This window comes from Camelina sativa, chromosome 4 (genome assembly GCF_000633955.1).
Source record: "Camelina sativa cultivar DH55 chromosome 4, Cs, whole genome shotgun sequence".
In the NCBI taxonomy this organism is placed as follows: Eukaryota; Viridiplantae; Streptophyta; class Magnoliopsida; order Brassicales; family Brassicaceae; genus Camelina; species Camelina sativa.
The window spans coordinates 3367641-3388062 of NC_025688.1; the positions used below are offsets into that span (position 1 = coordinate 3367641).

General features: G+C 31.7%; 2 protein-coding genes across 3 annotated transcripts; both read left to right on the plus strand.

Moving 5' to 3' along the window:
* On the plus strand, positions 9865-12672 carry LOC104779689 (agamous-like MADS-box protein AGL3). Of its 2 annotated transcripts, none has more exons than XM_010504090.2 (8): positions 9865-10469; positions 11286-11367; positions 11453-11514; positions 11598-11697; positions 11784-11825; positions 11911-11952; positions 12028-12257; positions 12366-12672. In XM_010504090.2, the coding sequence occupies exons 1-8, from the start codon at positions 10285-10287 to the stop codon at positions 12463-12465; spliced, it is 843 nt and encodes a 280-aa protein (XP_010502392.1). In that variant the 5' UTR covers positions 9865-10284; the 3' UTR covers positions 12466-12672. The 2 variants fall into 2 exon arrangements, with proteins under 2 accessions (XP_010502392.1, XP_010502393.1); XM_010504091.2 differs by having other exon boundaries at positions 12369-12671.
* LOC104779691 (universal stress protein PHOS32-like) lies at positions 12971-14529 on the plus strand. Its single transcript, XM_010504092.1, has 3 exons — positions 12971-13310; positions 13869-13957; positions 14052-14529. The coding sequence occupies exons 1-3, from the start codon at positions 12992-12994 to the stop codon at positions 14337-14339; spliced, it is 696 nt and encodes a 231-aa protein (XP_010502394.1). The 5' UTR covers positions 12971-12991; the 3' UTR covers positions 14340-14529.

Genomic DNA, 20422 nt, shown 5'->3' on the forward strand with positions numbered 1-20422 from the left:
TTTTACTTTTAATTTTTTTTTAAATGAAAATTAGGAAAAAAGGAAATCAAATGTTCATATCCCATTTTTTTTTAAATGGAAAATAAATACTATAATCTATTGTAAATATTTGTTTTAAGAAAAATTCTATTTTCTAAAATGTTAAATTTCTATAGATAATTATGACGGTTTGAACTAAAAATCTCGAAAGGATATACTACAAATATCCATTTAATTTGAAGGTATGACAAAATCTTTTGTGATCCCGACAAAATCTCATAGGGTTGCTACAAATCTCCAGAAAAAAACTATGTTTTTTCTGCTGGATACTCTACCAAAAAGAGGAATAAATCCTTTATCTTATAAATCACAAGTCACTTGTCCAATAAAAATTTGCCACATAAATTTTGTGTAATTAAAAAACATTTAAAAACATAACAGTTTATTTTTTTTTGTTGGTACGCAAAAAAAAACCCCTAGATTTTATTGGTTTCTAAACTGTTCTACGATTTTGTCAAAAAAAAACTGTTCAACGATCTCCACCTCTTTTTCATGAACTGCTCAAGAACCAATATATATAACCTTCTCTCTATTAGCAATTCAGCGAAACAAATATCTTCTATTTTTCCAATGAATAATCTTCATAAATTTAAAATGCTCGAGCATTTTGGAAATAATCATAGATTCATATTGGAGAGGAGAGATTCAACAACAATAAATGATGTAGAAGCATGGTTTTCAGAAATTTGGTGGAAGTTATTCAGCAAATTCTGGGTAAGTGATTAAATCAAGCATCAACAGTAAAATATTATGGTGTTTGCAGTTTTGATTTTTATTTAGGGGGTGTTATTAGAGAGGTGATTTCTAAATCAATGTGGAATTGTAAATTCTAGAAATCAAAACACATGGATTTTGAAACAACATGTTTTATCCTTGGATTTAAATCTTTCTATTTTACACTTTCAAATCCATTCAAGTCCATTTAAAACATAATGTGAATTTTGAAATCCAAAAACAATTCATTAAATGAATAACATGGGATTTTAAAAAGTATTTATAAATCATAGAACCAATAACACATAATTTTGATAAGTATTTTAAAATCAATGATTGAATAACACATGATTTTTGTTTGGATTTCCAAATCCATTAAAATCATAGATCCAATAACCCCCTCTTAATTTTCTGTAAACAAATCATTGTTGCCAGATACAAGCCACTTTTCGAATGTCAAAACTCAAAAGGCTGAAACACGATCTTTCGTAAATAAATAGAAGAATAAACAAGGAGAGACTCAAACCATGTGTTGAATTCATTAGCAGGTCATAGCTAAACCTTTTTTGCTCATTCAAAATTTTACAAATAGTACAAATATTTGCATTTCATTGTCAATCATTTGTTGCACTAAATAAATGATGTCAACTATCTTTTGTATAATTGTTTTGAATGTTTTGTGAATATATTTTAATTGTGACATTGCATATCATAAAATGAACCACTTTACTTTACCAATAATATTGTGAGTTGTGACATGTATCAAAGTATCATAAATTCAGAAATAATTTATAGTTTTGGTAACAATTTTTTAGATAGTATTATAAATTTTCAAATTGGAAATTTTAAATATTATGTTAAACAGGAAAATAATTAGCACTTTTAGATAGTACTACTAATCCAATTTTAAATTCCAAAAGTTTAAATATAATTTTATCACATGATATCTCAACAGCTATCTAACAACTTCAATCTTTTAAAACAGAAAATATATATCTCAGTTAATATTATATGTTAAAATGTTTTATATACTCTTATTAATGAGATTATTGAAAATGTTGCGGAAAAATGAATTACATTGCAAAAAGTAATTTTAAAGAATAATTTTTCTTTCACTTTTAAAAATAAATTTAAAAAAAAAGAATTATTTTTTAAAAAAACGAAAATTAGAAAAAATAGGAATAAAATAATAGTATCCTATTTAAAATTATTAAAAAATGGAAAATAAATACTAAAATCTTTTGTAAATATTTTTTCGAGAAAATTATATTTTTAGAAATGTTAAATTTCTATAGATAATTATGAATATTTGACTTGGATACTAAGCTATCAATATAGAGACGCTCAATCACAACATTAGAAGTTAGGTTTGTTAGGCTTAAACATTTGGTCGCGTATACTCGCGGGTAACTCTCATAACTATGTTACTTTATGTTTATATTAGAAAAATTACTCCGTTCCTTATTATTGAAGATTAAATTATAGCTTCTCTTTTGGTTAATTTTTTTCCATTTACATTTTTTTGTTGGAATCCTTTTTAGTCTTATAATTATTTTAACTTTTGATTTGTTAAATTAATTGAAATATTATTTAAAAATATATTTGCCCATACAAGCATATAAAAGAATTGAATTAGTGATATATTTGACCATAAAAAGTTTAGAAAATATTTCTTTTAAAAAAGTTTTTGCTCACACAAGAGTGCGGGAAACTCCCTAGTTTAGTTGTATATATTAAGCAAATGTTACATGTATGTATACTTTCTTAACTAGTCAAAACGATGGACCATGTTAATGACTTGGTTAATGAAAACTGTGTTAAGCCAAAAATTAAATAATTGAAATATTTCTAATAGGTTGGGGTAGGGTTTAAATCGGATTTGGATTCGGTTTTAGTTTATGTTATTTCGGTATATAATCAAGGTACATCTATTTCAGAACAGGAATCCCATCTTGTCTCGTATTTCAGTACTTGTCGAGATACATATCAACATTTATTTAGTATAAATTCTTAGTAGGGTATCTATTTTTATTCTTTTAAACTTATGACATGGTCCAATAGTTTTACATTTAATGAACTCAAAAGGAAAAAAAAATGGTGATTCCAAGATACTTGTTGAGTTCAGTTGTGTGCCTATAAAACATTTATATAAACTTTTAATAACATTACTAGGGATATAATATCCCACATCGAAAGCTGGACAAAGATCCTGACAGTATATAAGATATATGGATCTCTCCACTCATTGCCAATTGGTTTTAAGTTGGAAGCCCACAATATAATATGGTATCAGAGCCCGATCTACACATTGTCCAACCCGATCCATCAATCTGACCCAAATTTGGTCCACTGATCATTGTCCGAAAATACTGAGATCTATCTCTAGAAGAGCCATCATCTCGAGAGGGCGTATTAAGGATATAATATCCCCCATCGGAAGCTGGACAAGGATTCTGACAATATATAAGATATATGGATCTTTCCACTCATTGCCAATTGATTTTGAGTTGGAAGCCCACAATCTAATAAATATTTTAATTTTTTGTAAAATTTAAATATTAATGATACTGAAACAGAAATGTTTTGTAGTATTTTAAAATTTAAATAGATAGTAAAAATATTAATATCGGTTTAACTGAAGAACTGGATTAAACCAAAAAACTTTTAAAATTTGGAGGTTTGGTAAATCAAGTTAATTTGTGGAAATGATTAAACTAGAACTCATAACTTCATACGTAAGTATTTGGGCCATTGTCAACAAAACAGCCAAAATAAACTGTTGATAGAGGACATAGATAAGAGAATTTTTGGCCCATTTAACTAAAGTAAGTATTGATAAAAGATTAAGAAACTAAGGATATATAATGCCAAATGTATGGGACGAGCGTCGAGCCTCATTATACTAAAGTATCGATAAAAGTTAAGGATATGTAAAATGGGAAATGATGAAGCCTCCGGTGAGGATTGAACTCACGACCTTTCGCTTACCTCGCTATACCACTATGCTACGGAGGCACTCATTCCTTAAAATATTTATTCCAATATTTAATTAAATAATATTATTTTATAGTAATTTAAAGTCATAAAAAGATAAAAATTAAAAAGTCATTAAAAAATAGAAAAGCAGCTTAATCATAATACGATATGGTGTGAGAAAAATTGTCGAAACGATCAAATCAGATAAATATTAGAAGAGATGTAACTCTTAATCCTATTTTTTGAATGTTTTGGAAATGATTACTTTTTAACTTGTGATTTTGAGTCAATTATCCAAAACGTTGATTCTCGCCGAAATGAGAACGGTTGCATCTTTCGAATCTTGTGTTAACTTAAATACAAGAATGTAAAACAGTTATAAAGAAAATCGGAAATGGATTCGAAAGAAAGACATCACTTAAATACAACTTACATATAATTATCTATAATCTGTTTGTTATTATATAACAAAAACTTAACTCTAGTTTTGGTTCATTCATATTCACAAACCCAACTCTAGTTTTGGTTCAGTTCTGTTGCTCCTTTCTCCGATGAGAATCTAGATCTAACTCGATAAGAACCAACGAATCCTCTTTCTCACTCACTCGTTTGTAAAGATCGAACAAGAAAACGAAACGACACACAACACTTTTACGAGTTCGGATCTTTAGGTAGGATCCTACGTCTTGCCGGAGAGATCTTCGGAATCCACTAGAACAGTTGCTCGAAACTGAGCTTTCTCTCTCTACAATCGTTTCACCTCTCTCTTACTCTCTCTCTAACTACTAACAAACTTGAGTCAATTCAGAAAAAGAATAAGGAAGAAGAAGATATAACAAAGTTGGACCATTGACTTCTGTTAGCTGCGAGTAGACCAAGTAGACCAGATCACTCCATGTGTCGCAATCTCAACCGCTCAACCTTCCTTCTCCACCAGAGTATCTTCAATACTTAAGAGATATTCCAAGTATAAAGGTCATATGCCACAAGTTCGCATCAGTTTTCTTTAACTCCAACGATATCGTATCAAAAACTTAAAAGGCAGTAATAGGTCGACACGTGTCAGTCCAGGCACGTGATGTACGTATGGACTGTTCCGTTCAATCAACCAACACATCCGAAAACAAAACTATTAATTCCGCCAATAAATCGACACGTAACCTACTCTGTCCCCTTGCATTTTCAACCTGCGTATGCTTCCCTCATCTTACGTTGCCATTGTTAAAAAAAGTGATGAGAGCAGCTTAAAGAGACTGTGAAGAGTATCTCTAATAACAAAAATACAATTAAAAAGATGTTATTGTCAGAAAAATCATATTGAATGTGTTACGACTTTTTTGCCCAACCTTTACTTCGTGTGTAAACCTCGTATTATGAACTAGGTTTAAAGTTACTTTTTTTTTCTAGTATTTATATCTTCTTTTTTCTTCCTTTTTCTATTGTGTTATTTTTCAGAACTTTTTTTCTTTTTATTCTTTTCTCCAGAAATTTATTGTTATATATATAGAGTAACTAAATAGTCTAGTGTCCAAATTCATATTAATCATACAATTTTATGTACTTTAAATTCATTTTAGCTACATCTTGATATTTGGTAATTGATAAGAAGACGTTGAACATGAAATGATAATATATATATATATATATATATACTTACAAGATAGAGAGTTTTGATTCGAATTAAGACACAGACTCATATACTTATATTACAATATGTAATATCCTCGATGGCTCGATACATTATCCAAAATGTTCATAAATAAACACTACAATAAACTTTCATCCTATGTAGTTTTTGTTAAGTTAAATTTAATCTATTATACGTAATTAATTTATTTTAATTTCTTAGTTCATTATTCAATGTTTTTCTCCCAAATTTGATGAATGAACTTGTTGAGCGAGTAAAGTGTGGAAGCCATTTCTAACCAAGGGGTATATATTTTCTCATAAGTTAATTAAGAAATATATAACATGTAGTACAATATTTGAAAGAGATTCCAATTAATACTAGATGCTGCAGAAAGCCAGAAAAGTTGTTAGAAGTACGTGTCTCAACATTTTCAAATGCCTATGCATATGGTCCATGGAGTAACAACTAGGGTTTTAGCCCATCATGGGGTCTAATGTAGCTCTAATTTGTTAGTCTAAATATGCAGAAGAAGCCTGCAACCATCAGAGATGCTACGATTCCTGTATTATTACGTATCGTGTTTGTAACCTATATATACGGCTATACCCAATTAACCAAAAATATATTATAATAGTTACATGGACCGTATTATATGCTAGGTTGCATGGAAACAGAAATGGATACGCGGAAACGAAACGTTTCGGAAACAAGAAACGGTTTTTTTCAAAAATTAGGAAATGGAAACGTTTTAGAAACGTATGTACATATACATATACATATATATATATATAGATTTATATTTTTATATCTATATATATATAATAAAACACCAAACATAAAAACCATATCAAAAAGCTTCAAAAAATAAAACTTCAAATATAAATATTAAATAGTTGAATTAAAACACTAATAATATTATATATTTATATCTATAATGAAGTTTTATATTTTAAAAATATTTATTTATTAAGTTTCAAATAAAAAAAGAAGTTTCCGTCGTGTTTCCAAAACGGAAATGGAATTTCCATCGTGTTTCCAAACAAAAATTTCTAGGAATCGTGTTTTTGTGCCTTGTTTCCGACTTTCCACAAGTTTCTGTTTCCGAAACGTTTCGGAAACGGAAAACGGACCTCGAAAAGAATTTCCATGCAACATAGATTATATGGACCTACGGTTTTCATTATCTTGGTCTACAAAACAATATAAAATGATAATCGTACATCCAATGGACCTCACCCCCAACAAAAGATAGAATTGCTAGTAGCTACTAGCTACCCCCAAATATATACATAAATGAACAGAAACAATAATCGAGTTTCTGAAATTGACTATTGTTTTTTCTTGCAAAACTATTCTTCTCTTTGGATTTTTCTTTCTCAACTAGACCTTCTGTTTTTTTATGTCAACCACTCAAAATAAGTTAGCCAACAATCACTTCTGACAATATTTAGTAATTTGTGGAAATATATATAGAGAATGGTTATCGTGACTAGGGGTATCAATTGGGCTGGCCCGGCCCGGCCCGGCCCGGCCCGGCCCAAAACCCATAAAATCCGCATATGTTTGAGTCCGGTCCGGTTCGGCGCGAAATATTTCCGAGCCTTTATTTCAAAGTCCAAGTCCGGCCCTAACAGGGCTACAGGGCTTTTCGGGCTTATCTTACCGATCAAAAATTCAAACTTATAAGCCTTAAAAAATAGTGTTTGAAGGTGCAATATAAAATAAATCAATCAAAAATTGAATAACTCATCTATATTCACTACCAACTTAATTTAATAGAAAAAGTTTAAAAGTAAATAAAATTTCGATACTTTAACCAAATAAACCAATATATAATTATATAAAATATATAGATAAAAGGAGTTAGCGTCGCGGTCCTTCACCTCTTCATTCGGAGCTTCAAGCTTTGCTTTGGGCGATGGCTTCCATTAAAGCGTTAGGCGTTGACTAATTTGAACAAAGAACCTCTCACTTGGCATATAAGGTCAGCTCTGAAGGCTTATGTCAGTTTTTTGAGACGGATTGTGCTGAATTACTGGCGATGGTGCAGTCCCCGATGATTGGTCCGCTTTTTCCACCCTGCTAGATGAATTCAGTTTACTCCGCTCCTCCTTTCTCTCTTTCATGCTTTCGAGGATACCGCGCAGTTTCTAATGTGCGGGCTGACTGTCTTGCTCGCTCTTCGAGAATGTTAAATTCAGCTTCTTCTTTTGTAAACACTTTTCCTCCGGTTTGGGCGACCAATATTGGAGTTATCTTTTAATTAATGTTTGGTTGACAAAAAAAAAATATATAGATAAAATTTTTAAAAGTATTAAGTATGATTATTAAGTAAATATGAAAACTAGGATTAGAGTTTAAAACTTTATTTACAATAAATTATTAATCAAATATTGCAATCAAACAAAAATGTTAACAAAAAGATACAAATATATTTGTTATACGGCTTTTCGGACTGACCCGAGCCCGGTCGGACTAAGCCCAAAAAACCCTATAGCCCAAACGGGCTGAATCCAAAAAACTCGATTTTTTCTAGATATATATATATTTAAGCCTGAGCCCGGTGTTTTTCAGGGACAGGCCTATCCCGCGGGCTTTGGCCATGTTGACATGCCTAATCATGACTAATAAAATTAGAGATAATTTCTCAAGATATTTTAAAGCTATCTACCTAAACTATCCATCCATATAGTTGATGGAATAGCATATTACAAGTATTCTCTCATATTTATTCTTTTTTTAGATGTTTACTAAAGCATCTATCTATATGTTGCATATTGTTATAAGGTGACCACTTGGAACCATAAAAGAATGGTGGAGGATAGCGAGTGCGTAGATGATAAGGATCATTTTTTTACTTGATTATGATAAAGATAAGATATATACATCAAGTTTCCATCAAGCAGATTAATTAACAAAAATGACAAAGAAAAAAATTAGCCTAAAAGATTTTTTTTTTTAAAGATATTGAATTGATGAATAGGTTGAACAAGATAACTAAGATGTACCAAGTGAAACATGAGTCAGCAAGCAAATTTTGGAAAAGAGTTGTATGAGACATGTCACATGAGTAATTTAACAACCATCATCATCATGATGTAGATATATAGTATAAGATGCCATGAGAAGAAATGAGAAAAACAAATTAACCTGACACATGAAGCATCCTACAAATTAACCTGTCAAGCAATTACCGAACCTTTTTCTTTAAGTTAAAAAAAAAAATTTTGAACACACAGAAAAGTTAAAAACTATTTGTATTAAAAGCTAGAAGCATCCTACAGAAAAGTTGAAAATCCTAGGAATTTGAGAGATTAACTGTTCATAAAAAAATCCCTTTTCCTTTTTCTTGCTATGATAAATCCGCAATATTTGTTTCAAGCATCTATGAGTCAATATTGTTATAAATAAATCTGAAATCTATATAGCCATTATACGTGAATTATACATGTATCTTACAAAACTCGATTAACAACTTTGATTAGACATGATAATCAAATACATCAACCTCCTTTAGAAGGGAACCTAAACACGAAACCCCTCTAATTAATGCTAGATTATATATTCTTCTTACACATCTATTAATGTCAAAAATAATCCATGAATTTTTTTTCTTCAACATCTAAATACTGGCATATATAAAAAGACATATATATAGTACACGTGAAACGTAAAAAAACCTTGTGAATAAAAATTTCTCTTTAAAATAGGAAATAGTACGTACTATATCAGATTAACCATTTCAGTGTGACATAATTAGTTTGCAACCGTATAGATCCGTTCGATGCATTTAAACGATCGTGAAGTAGCTGTCATACGAAAGAACCTGTCGGCAAGAGAAGCAAAGCAGAAGAAGAAAAACAAACATATATCTTTTACGAAGCCTATCATATTCTTACTTTTATTCACAAACAATATTTGCATTACGGTGTTCTCTACATAATCAAAACGTGTCAATACCTGGAAAAAAACAACTTTAATTTTATTTACTTCTTTTTGATTCTACGAACATACATAACCAGATAGGATTTGGACTTATGAATATGCTCTATTTAAGGCATCTGTATAGGTTATATATAGAATCTTTTTCATCTTTCTTTTTTTGAGCATATTATTAAACTATGGACTAGATCTGATGAAAGAAAGCAATCTATTTATATAAATATATGGCATAAATATATCTATCTTCAAATCCAATGGAGGAGGGTGAAAGAGAAAAGTTAGAGCATTTTGTTTGGACTAGATAGAGAGAGAGATATCTTAACTTTCCTTAGAAAAGTACTAGGAATCAATTTTTATTTTCTGCCAATAAAAACAAAAGATGTACAGAAAAAAAATATATATATATATATATATATATTCTCTGATGAAGTAAGAATAAAATAATGTGGTATATATAAATCACCAATGTAATAGAGATACACATATGACATACACACAAATTACTTTTAGAATTTATTATGATATATATTTTTTTTTTTATCTTTTTTTAAAAAGGAAAGTTTATGAGATTGGGATATAAGTTTGTAAGCTTTTATTTGGCCAAGAATGGCTTAGCATCTGCAAAACCAACACAAAGCTCTATATTCTCTTGAAAATCATTCCAACAAAAGAAGAAACCTGAAACACAAAGTGGCCCACCACCACCACTACCACAACCACAATCTCTTTCTTCCTCCACCAGCCACCAGCCACCGGGACAATTAAGTGATGAGGAAACCAATTCATGCCCTAGATTAAAGAACCAGAATCCTTTTCAGACGAGATCTACTAAACTCTACACATTTTCACATGTACTTATACACCTTTATCTATGTGTGTGTGTATATAAAGCTTCACTTGTGGCTTTAGGGGTAACAAAAAAAAAAAAAGGAAACTTTTCAGTTGGGTTTTTTTTTTTGGTTTCTTGGTGAGAAGAGAGAGAGATGGGAAGAGGGAAAGTAGAGTTGAAGAGGATAGAGAACAAGATCAATAGGCAAGTTACTTTTGCAAAGAGAAGGAATGGTTTGCTTAAGAAGGCTTATGAGCTTTCTGTGCTTTGTGATGCTGAGATTGCTCTTCTCATTTTCTCTAACCGTGGCAAGCTCTACGAATTTTGCAGCAGCCCTAGGTATAATCTTTCATCTTTTAATCCACTCTTCCCCCAAAATTTGTATTTTTATCCTTTTTTTTTTTAAACAGATATTTAGGGTTTTGATTCTTACAAATCTTTCTTGATTTTGTTAGAATTAATTAGCTATATGATTAGGGTTCATTTCTTTTGTTAATTCTGGGTTTTATTATGCACACATCTGGCTCCCATAGAGTGATACCCATTAAGTTAACTAAGGATGATCAAATTTAGTTACAAGGGTCTTAGGTGCTCTAGATGATGATTAAAGCTAGACATAGATTGGATAAAAGAAAAGCAAAAAAGTACATTAGTTTTGTGTGCAGAAGCTATATATATAGCACATAATAATATAGTTAAGGCTTTTACACATGAGATTTGAGTGTTCTTGTTTCCGAAGGTTTGATCCACGTTTCCAAAGAGACAAAGAATTGACCTCTGGATCTACACAAAGCTGTAAAGATATATAAAAAAAAATACTTTGACTACTTCTTTAAGTTAGTATCTATCAAGTACTTATGATCTTATTAAAGTTAAAGTTAGAGACAACTGTGATGATACTCAAATTTCACAATTTCCTTTTGTTCATTATAAACAAAGCATTCTTTATTGTTTTTTCTCGTTGGGATAATTTACAAACTTTTTTAACTTCTTTCTAAAACATCATGATGATCACAGGGATCTTGATATTATTGTTTTTAACATAGAAATCTTTCATTTGACCGTATGAGGTATTCTTGAATGAAAATTTTTAAATTTCATTGATGATCAAAATATGTAGTTCAATGATCAATATTTGTTTGTTTTTTTGTGAAGTGGTATGGCGAAGACGGTTGAGAAGTATAGAAAACATAGTTACGCAACAATGGACCCAAATCAATCAGCTAAAGACTTGCAGGTACACATCTTTTCTATCTCTATCCGTGGCAGAGACTGACCTCATTAGTTGTTGAAGTTGGCCGTGATTTTTTCTTGATTGGCAGGATAAGTACCAAGACTACTTGAAGCTCAAATCAAGAGTTGAGGTCCTTCAACATTCACAAAGGTACGTAGCCTGATTCATAACACATTTTTATAAATGTAAATGTAAATTGATTCATCCTGTTTGTTAATATGCTTTCTGTCTAGGCATTTGCTTGGTGAAGAGATAGCCGATATGGAAGTGAATGAGCTTGAGCAGCTAGAACGCCAAGTAGATGCATCACTAAGACAAATAAGATCAACCAAGGTATATAGGCTCACAAATCTAATGATAATTTGGTCCTGAAAGCCATTTAGAACATTTACTAAATCTTGGTTTTTTTTCATTTCCAGGCTAGGTCAATGCTTGATCAACTATCTGACCTCAAAACAAAGGTACATACACTAGTATACACAATACGAGTCACAAAATGTCCAATGATCTCAAATAAAACACACTCTCATATTCATCAGTTTACAGGAGGAAATGTTATTGGAAACCAACAGAGATCTTAGGAGAAAGGTAGCTATCGAAATCTTCCACCGCAAGAAATTGAAACCTTTGAGATCTCTTATAACATATTTCTCTCTTTCTCAGTTGGAGGAAAGTGATACTGCGCTTACACAATCAATTTGGGGAGCTTCTGCGGCAGAACATTCCCAACAACAACAACAACAACAACAACAACAACAGCAGCAGCAGCAGCAGCAGCAGCAGCAACAACAACAGCAACAACAACAAGGCATGAGCTCTTATCAATCAAACCCGCCAATTCAAGAAGCAGGTTTCTTCAAGCCTCTACAAGGCAATGTAGCATTTCAAATGAGGTATTCACGAACAAAAAAACTAAGACCCTTGAATTTGATTTTCCTTATCTATTTTGTCAGAAACAGTTAGCCTTTATATGTGTTTCTTTATTCTTTTGATACAATTAGCAGTCATTACAATCACAATCATGCTGCTATAACAAACGCAAGCAACTCTGCAACAACATCACAGAATGTTAATGGATTCTTCCCAGGGTGGATGGTCTGAAACGATATACATATATATGTGTGTGTGTTTTATAGATCAAAGATCATTATTGCTTGTGTCCTTTATTTTTGCCAGAGAAACATTGTTCATTATTACAATCTCTGTTATATAATCAAGGGCTTGTAATGTCAAACCCCAGATCATATCATTACTTTTTTTGCTCTCTTGAAATATATAACATTTTTTTTGAGCTTTTTAACATACAATGTTTTTTTGGGATCTTTTGATTTTCTTTTTCTTTCTTTTTTTGAATATTATATTAAAAATTTGGATTCTGAAACAAGTAGTGCTCTGCATTTGTATCAAGATTGTGATGTGGATAATTAAAATGTATATAAAACTATGAGAATTTTTGCCAAGTTGGATTATATTGAACAAGTCCAAAACATGCTTTTAAATTTAATTTTTCATGGTACGCACGTTCAAGAAATGGCTCCAACCAAAACCAAACACAAACATAACAGTATTTAAAACACAACGAAAATGTCTCAAAGAGAACAGAGAAGAAACACAAGAAAATCAGAGAATGGGGAAACCAGCTGGGTATTGGGTGAATAAGATCAGGACATCATTCAAAGGAGGATCATCGTCGAGCAAATCATTAGATGAAGGGAGTACTTCCGGTTCAAGAAAGAACGGTTCGAAGCATAGTAAGAATCTGAAAGCAGAGGAAGCTAATAAGAATGGTGAAGGAGCAGTTCAAGTTGAGAGTGGGAGGAAAGTGATGGTTGTTATGGACACAACTTCACAATCAAAGAATGCTCTTCAATGGGCATTAACACATTGTGTTCAAGATGAAGACAATATCACTCTCCTCCATGTTACAAGAACACCCGTAGGACAAGGTACCTATACAAATAATTTTTATGTATACTTTATGTCTTGCAAATTTACTAATCCTCTAAGTTAAGGGATGACATGAACCTTAGAGCCAAAACTGGAACCATATTCTCTATCTTGCTTGAATAAAAAAATGAGAACCGACTCTTTTGGGTTATTAGGCTAATCGGGCCTCAGATTTTGTTTTGCGCTTGTGCGGCCCAATGTTAGTTTTTTTTGTTTAAAAATAAAAAAATCTAATTTCAGGTTCCATTGTTATAAAAGTGTTTTTGAAAAAAGGGGTTTAAAATTTATGTAATTAGTCTAACAGATTGTTAATTAGAAAAAGCATAAATCTAGATTAATTTTCTTTTTTCCAAAAAAAAAAAAAAACGACAAAAACCATTTAATCTTTTTTTTCAATTCTCATTGAACAAAATTTTCGGTCATAAATTTGAATTTACTATTTCCGTATTTATTTTGTTTATTAGGAATTTTTGGACCGGAATCGACTAAGCCGAGAATTAGCATATGCTTTGACATCTAACTCTCTAATTAACTAATGTGTATATTATGGTTAATAGCTATAGATGAGACACAAAGGGAGAGAAACTCAAGGGCTCATGAACTAGTTCATCCATTGAAGAACTTTTGCCAACTGAAGAAACCTAACGTTAGCTCTCTTGGTTACAAACGAACTGATATTCATGATTCAAAAGTTCTCCTTATTTGACACTAGAGTTAATTTGTGTGGGTTTTATTTTCAGGTCAAAACGGAGATAGTGGTGGTGGAGACGGCAGAGGAGAAAGGGAAGACGATAGTTGAGGAATCAAAGAAACAAGGGGCAGGCGTTTTGGTTTTAGGGCAGAGAAAGAGAACCTCGAAATGGCGCGTGATCTGGAAATGGCGTGCAAAGGGAGGAATGGGAGGAGGAGTTGTTGAGTATTGCATTCATAACTCCGATTGTATGGCTATTGCCGTAAGGAAGAAAAGTAACAATGGAGGTTACTTGATCACCACGAAACGTCACAAAGATTTCTGGCTCTTGGCTTAATTTTTTTATTACACCAAACCACATTGATCCCCAAACCCTTTTTTATTTTGTAATCGAAACGAATTTTCAAAAAAAAATACATGTTCATGGATATGATTAATGATTGATGGTCTGTATTCGTCAAAAGAATTAATTTGTTATCATGTAAAGACTTATTTGTCAACGTTTGTTCAATATAAAGCTTCATCAAGATTCAAGAAAAACAAAAAAAAAGTTATAAGCAGATGAGAAGTTACATATAGCAAAATGATTTTATTATTGGTGTTTCATATGAAACTTTCTTATCATAATTATTAAAGGATCATCATAAGAAGAAATATTACTCGAAGTAATATTATCACTTTAACATTCCTATATTTCCTCCTCCACGCCCGAATTGAAACCGGTAAACACATGTTTTGGCGACAGCTCCGACGGTGATGACTGAAGTTGTGACGGCGGTTATTGTGAAACTGGCGTTGATGCCTATTACAGCGAGAATACACAGGACAATAATACCAAGGAGACTCATGAGATTATCTTCTTTCTTCTTCTAGTTTTTTTGGTAAGAGCAATTATATATGTGATATATATATATTATATATAGTTGAATTGTTTGCACATATAGTTGTATTGTATGGAATACTGAAATTTATTGCCTCATTGGAACAACGAATAACAGGAGGTCAAGATTTGATTGGCTGATTTATTGAAAAATAATTTCAATTTTCTAGAACAATTCAGAGTTGACAGGACTCGAGGATTTTGTAATTGAATGATTCCGTTTGAAACTCGTTTCGGGTTTCTAAGCAAACTTTAGATACACTCTTGGGTACACTCTTAGAAAGACGTCTTGGGAATTTGAATGTTTTTTTTTTTGTTCTTCAGTTCCCTTCATAAATACAGTATAAAAAGGCCACATGTATACATTCATTTATCGAACCAACTGCTACATTTTTGTGTCTTTTGTTTTCCATAACAATGACTGAACAGACATAAATTACGATTTTAAAATTCTAGGTGTTTGAATTATCATTTAAAAATAACATATAAAATCTCACACAATTATTTCACATTAATTATTTTTCATCTTTCGTCTCAAAAATTATTCGAATATCTTAACTTTTGGCAGAGAGTTTTACCGGTTGAGCAATTTGGTTGTTGGTCTACTACAACATGTTAACCCATAATTAGTTTATCGTATTAGTTTTTTGCAGAATCTTTTATGATGCATTTAAATTACAAGCCTTTTATCAGTGTTTTGGAAAAAAATCATAATTTAACTTACCTATGTTTGATGTATTTAAATTGAAAGCTTTTTATCAATTTTTTTTTGCTTCAGTTTGCATGTTGTTGTGGTTGAACGTGATTATGTTTTCTACATGTTATAACTGAAGATTTAAGACGTATTATCACAGTAGTCCCGTAATCAAACACATGGATATGTTTAAATTTAAATATAGATGCATCATATATAATCAAGTAAATGTTAGAAAACAGAATACGAAAAGAGACATAAATAAATGATCATTTTGCACAAAAAAATAAAAAATAAAAATAAAAAATAAATGATTCATCATATGAAATCTTTTATTATTACTAATATTAGTCACATAATACGTTCATGCTAGCGTCATCCATCTTTGGATCCTTCACCGTCCTTTTTCCGGGAACAGATTTGGCCTCAGAGATAGCTCCGGCGATGGTTTTCGCGACAGCGTAGACATCCATTGCAACATTGACGGCGGCTTTTGCAGTACCGACGACCGACGTAGTTTATTGTAGTACCGGTAGCGCTTGCGAGAGCACTCAATGCCGCGAGGAAACTCATGTAATTGCTCTTTTTTTGTTTTCTAAGAGACTGATTAATTACTCTTCTTAAAATTTTTATCTGTATGCGAAACCATGGCTACAACGATGCATATAGTATCAGTGTTCACACGGTACTAAAATTTATGGAAAAAGAAATTCATACAAGAAATAGTTAATGAAGGTTTATAGGAAACTTGAAAAGACTCAAACGACGATCGAGGTAGGAACTTGAACTATATGCATGATTTTATTTCAACGTTTGGTTTTTCTTTTAAAAATTCCAAATGCGTTTTGGTTGTTTTGTTCAGTTGATTAGCTGATACATATTTAACGTTCCGTTATTAAACAAATGATTAGATAAAATAAATGTTTTTACTTTTTAGAATACCAAACGGTAGATTTATGAGGTTAATAAATTGAATGAAAGTCTGCAAAGTAAACGAATAAATTAAATATAGAGGATGGAGAATTGGAGATACATAATCAAGGATGGGAAACTATAAACTTAAAACTCAACTCTTCACCAAAAAAAAAAAAAACTTAAACTTCAACTATTTAAGTTTTGATTTGTTATTCTAAAATTTGGATGACATCAAAATTAACTAAGAAGTTGAGTAGTAGTCCGAATCATATAAGTTCACGCTACTATTTATTTCAAGACACCACTTAAACATATAGACTCTGATATATGATATATGGTTTTTGTGGTTTTTAATCATGATATAAGTAGTCTTTTGATGTATTTTTAGGTTCTTTGATAGTCTTTACAGGTTTTCTAGGATTTTGGCATGGATGGAGCAAAGTAAAACAATTTGGATCATTTTGGAGCATAAATATTGAAGAATCAATTTGGACTCGGATCAAAGAAATGGCATCGATCGACACCATTAGGAGCATCGATCGACACCCTCTTTAGCCGATGAAGAATCACAAATTTGGAAATTTTACAAAGTTGCCCAAAGTCTTCTACAATTGCAACACAAGTCTCTGTACGTGTTTTAGGACATATTTATAGTGTTTTTGGGTTTTGTAAACCCTGAAGTTATTTTCTAGCAGTTTTTGAGAGATACTGAGAGCTTTTGGGAGAGAGATCTGAACTCCTTTGTAGAGAGAAGAATTTCTAAACTCCTTTCTTACTTTTTGATATATGTTGCTTATTATTCAGAAATTATGATTTGTTCTTCATTAAACATGTATGAGTAATTTGCTTGTTAGATTTAGGGTTTTTCATAGGGTTTTTATGATTTATTAGATGTGTGATTTTTAGGGTTCTTAATCTTTTATGATCTTCATCATTGGTTGTTCTTCACAATAATTCTTGATTGATCACCTAGAATTATTATCTTAGGGAAAGAAATTGATATGAGAATATAATTGTTTTCCTGATTAAACCATTGATGAACAAAATTATTTCTTACAAAGAGATTTGAATTAATAATTTTGTGAACTTAGCTAAACCTGTTCTTACAGCTTATTTTTAACTTAGAACTTACAAAGAGATTTGGATTTTCTGGTTTTAAATCTAGATAATAATTGCAGTAAGAATTGATTTATTTTACCANAGTCTGCAAAGTAAACGAATAAATTAAATATAGAGGATGGAGAATTGGAGATACATAATCAAGGATGGGAAACTATAAACTTAAAACTCAACTCTTCACCAAAAAAAAAAAAAACTTAAACTTCAACTATTTAAGTTTTGATTTGTTATTCTAAAATTTGGATGACATCAAAATTAACTAAGAAGTTGAGTAGTAGTCCGAATCATATAAGTTCACGCTACTATTTATTTCAAGACACCACTTAAACATATAGACTCTGATATATGATATATGGTTTTTGTGGTTTTTAATCATGATATAAGTAGTCTTTTGATGTATTTTTAGGTTCTTTGATAGTCTTTACAGGTTTTCTAGGATTTTGGCATGGATGGAGCAAAGTAAAACAATTTGGATCATTTTGGAGCATAAATATTGAAGAATCAATTTGGACTCGGATCAAAGAAATGGCATCGATCGACACCATTAGGAGCATCGATCGACACCCTCTTTAGCCGATGAAGAATCACAAATTTGGAAATTTTACAAAGTTGCCCAAAGTCTTCTACAATTGCAACACAAGTCTCTGTACGTGTTTTAGGACATATTTATAGTGTTTTTGGGTTTTGTAAACCCTGAAGTTATTTTCTAGCAGTTTTTGAGAGATACTGAGAGCTTTTGGGAGAGAGATCTGAACTCCTTTGTAGAGAGAAGAATTTCTAAACTCCTTTCTTACTTTTTGATATATGTTGCTTATTATTCAGAAATTATGATTTGTTCTTCATTAAACATGTATGAGTAATTTGCTTGTTAGATTTAGGGTTTTTCATAGGGTTTTTATGATTTATTAGATGTGTGATTTTTAGGGTTCTTAATCTTTTATGATCTTCATCATTGGTTGTTCTTCACAATAATTCTTGATTGATCACCTAGAATTATTATCTTAGGGAAAGAAATTGATATGAGAATATAATTGTTTTCCTGATTAAACCATTGATGAACAAAATTATTTCTTACAAAGAGATTTGAATTAATAATTTTGTGAACTTAGCTAAACCTGTTCTTACAGCTTATTTTTAACTTAGAACTTACAAAGAGATTTGGATTTTCTGGTTTTAAATCTAGATAATAATTGCAGTAAGAATTGATTTATTTTACCAAAAGTTTAGAGTTCTAGATCTGATTTTTAATTGCTTGAACCTTAATTAATTTATCTGATTTAATATTTCATAATTTCCTGAGAAATTCTCTAGGCTTAACCTTTTGATTTTCTGATTTCACAACAGTTTAATTTAATATTTTGCATTGCCTTTTTAATTTAATTCATCTTGTTTAGCGTAATAACAAAACTCTATAATCCATTGTGTTTGATCTTGAGTCTCTGAGGAATTCCTGAGGAATTCGACCCCTAAGTACTACAGTGATCTCTTGTTTGAGAGAGTAGCTCCAGGGATTAATTTGAGCTTATCAAATTTTGGCGCCGTTGCCGGGGACTCTTTGATCTACCATTAGATTTGAGTTTTTAATTTCGTCTAAATTTTTATTTTTATTTTTTTTTACTTACACGTTTTTGTTTTTCTTTTCTTTGGTGTTTCAGTTATATGTCTAATAAGCCTAACACAATGAGCAACAAGACTGGTCTTACTGTGAAGCTTACAAACCAAGAGTTGGGAAAGTTAGAGCGTGAAAACCGAAAAGCAGTCAAATCCTTGAAGATGGTTAACACAATCATTCTGATGCGTGATAAGGATGGTGCTTTGAGGGATCAAGAGGGGCACTTGCGCAATGAGCAGGGCCAAAAGCTTGATGCAGAAGGCAATGTGCTTGTTGAAGCTGCTGTTGGCGACGAGCAAGCTGCTATTGTCGATGGTGTCGATCAATACCAACAGGGTATCGATCGACACCCCCTTCCTCCAGACGGACGTGGAGCTGCAAACCACGTTAATAATCCGGTTCGAAGACAGGAGAACAACCAAGACTTGATCAGGACCATTGCTGACTACAACCGGGCTGATCTTGTGTATGGGAACCGGTCTGCTATTGTTCTTCCTCCATTCCAGAGGAATGATTTTGAGTTGAAACCTGCATACTTTCAACTAGTTGGGCAGAGACCTTTCTCTAACCTGCCCAATGAGAAGCCTTAGGACCACATTGAGCATTTTGAGGATCTTGTGACCAGTATCAAGGCTAATGGAGTGACTGAGGATTACATCTTCTGCAAGCTCTTCCCTTACTTACTTGCAGGAGAAGCATCTCAGTGGTTGAAGTAGTTACCAGCTGGATCTTTGACATCTTGGCAACAAGTCAAAGTGGCTTTTCTCAACTACTTTTATGATGATGCAATGTCAGATGAGCTAAGAGTCAAGCTGTCCTCTTTCAAACAGAGACCAGATGAAGCCTTCAAAGCAGCTTGGGTGAGATTCAAGGCCTATCAGAGGGACTGTACCCACCATGGTTTTTCAAGGGTGCAACTATTGAGTATCTTTTTTAGAGGAATTGACTAGGAATATCAGCTAGCTTTGGATGCTGCAAGCCATGAAAACTTCAAGACAAGATTTCCAGAAGATGCTGAAGCTTTGATTGAGAATTTGGCTTCCAGCAATAGCACTAAGAGAGCAGATACTGAAAGGAAGAGATTGCAAGGAGGATTTGATTCAAATCAGCTAGCTTCTGTTAATGCTAAGCTTGATTCAGTTCATAATCTCCTGGTCGGTAAGAAATCAGTTCACTTTGCTGCTGAAGTTGAATCATTTG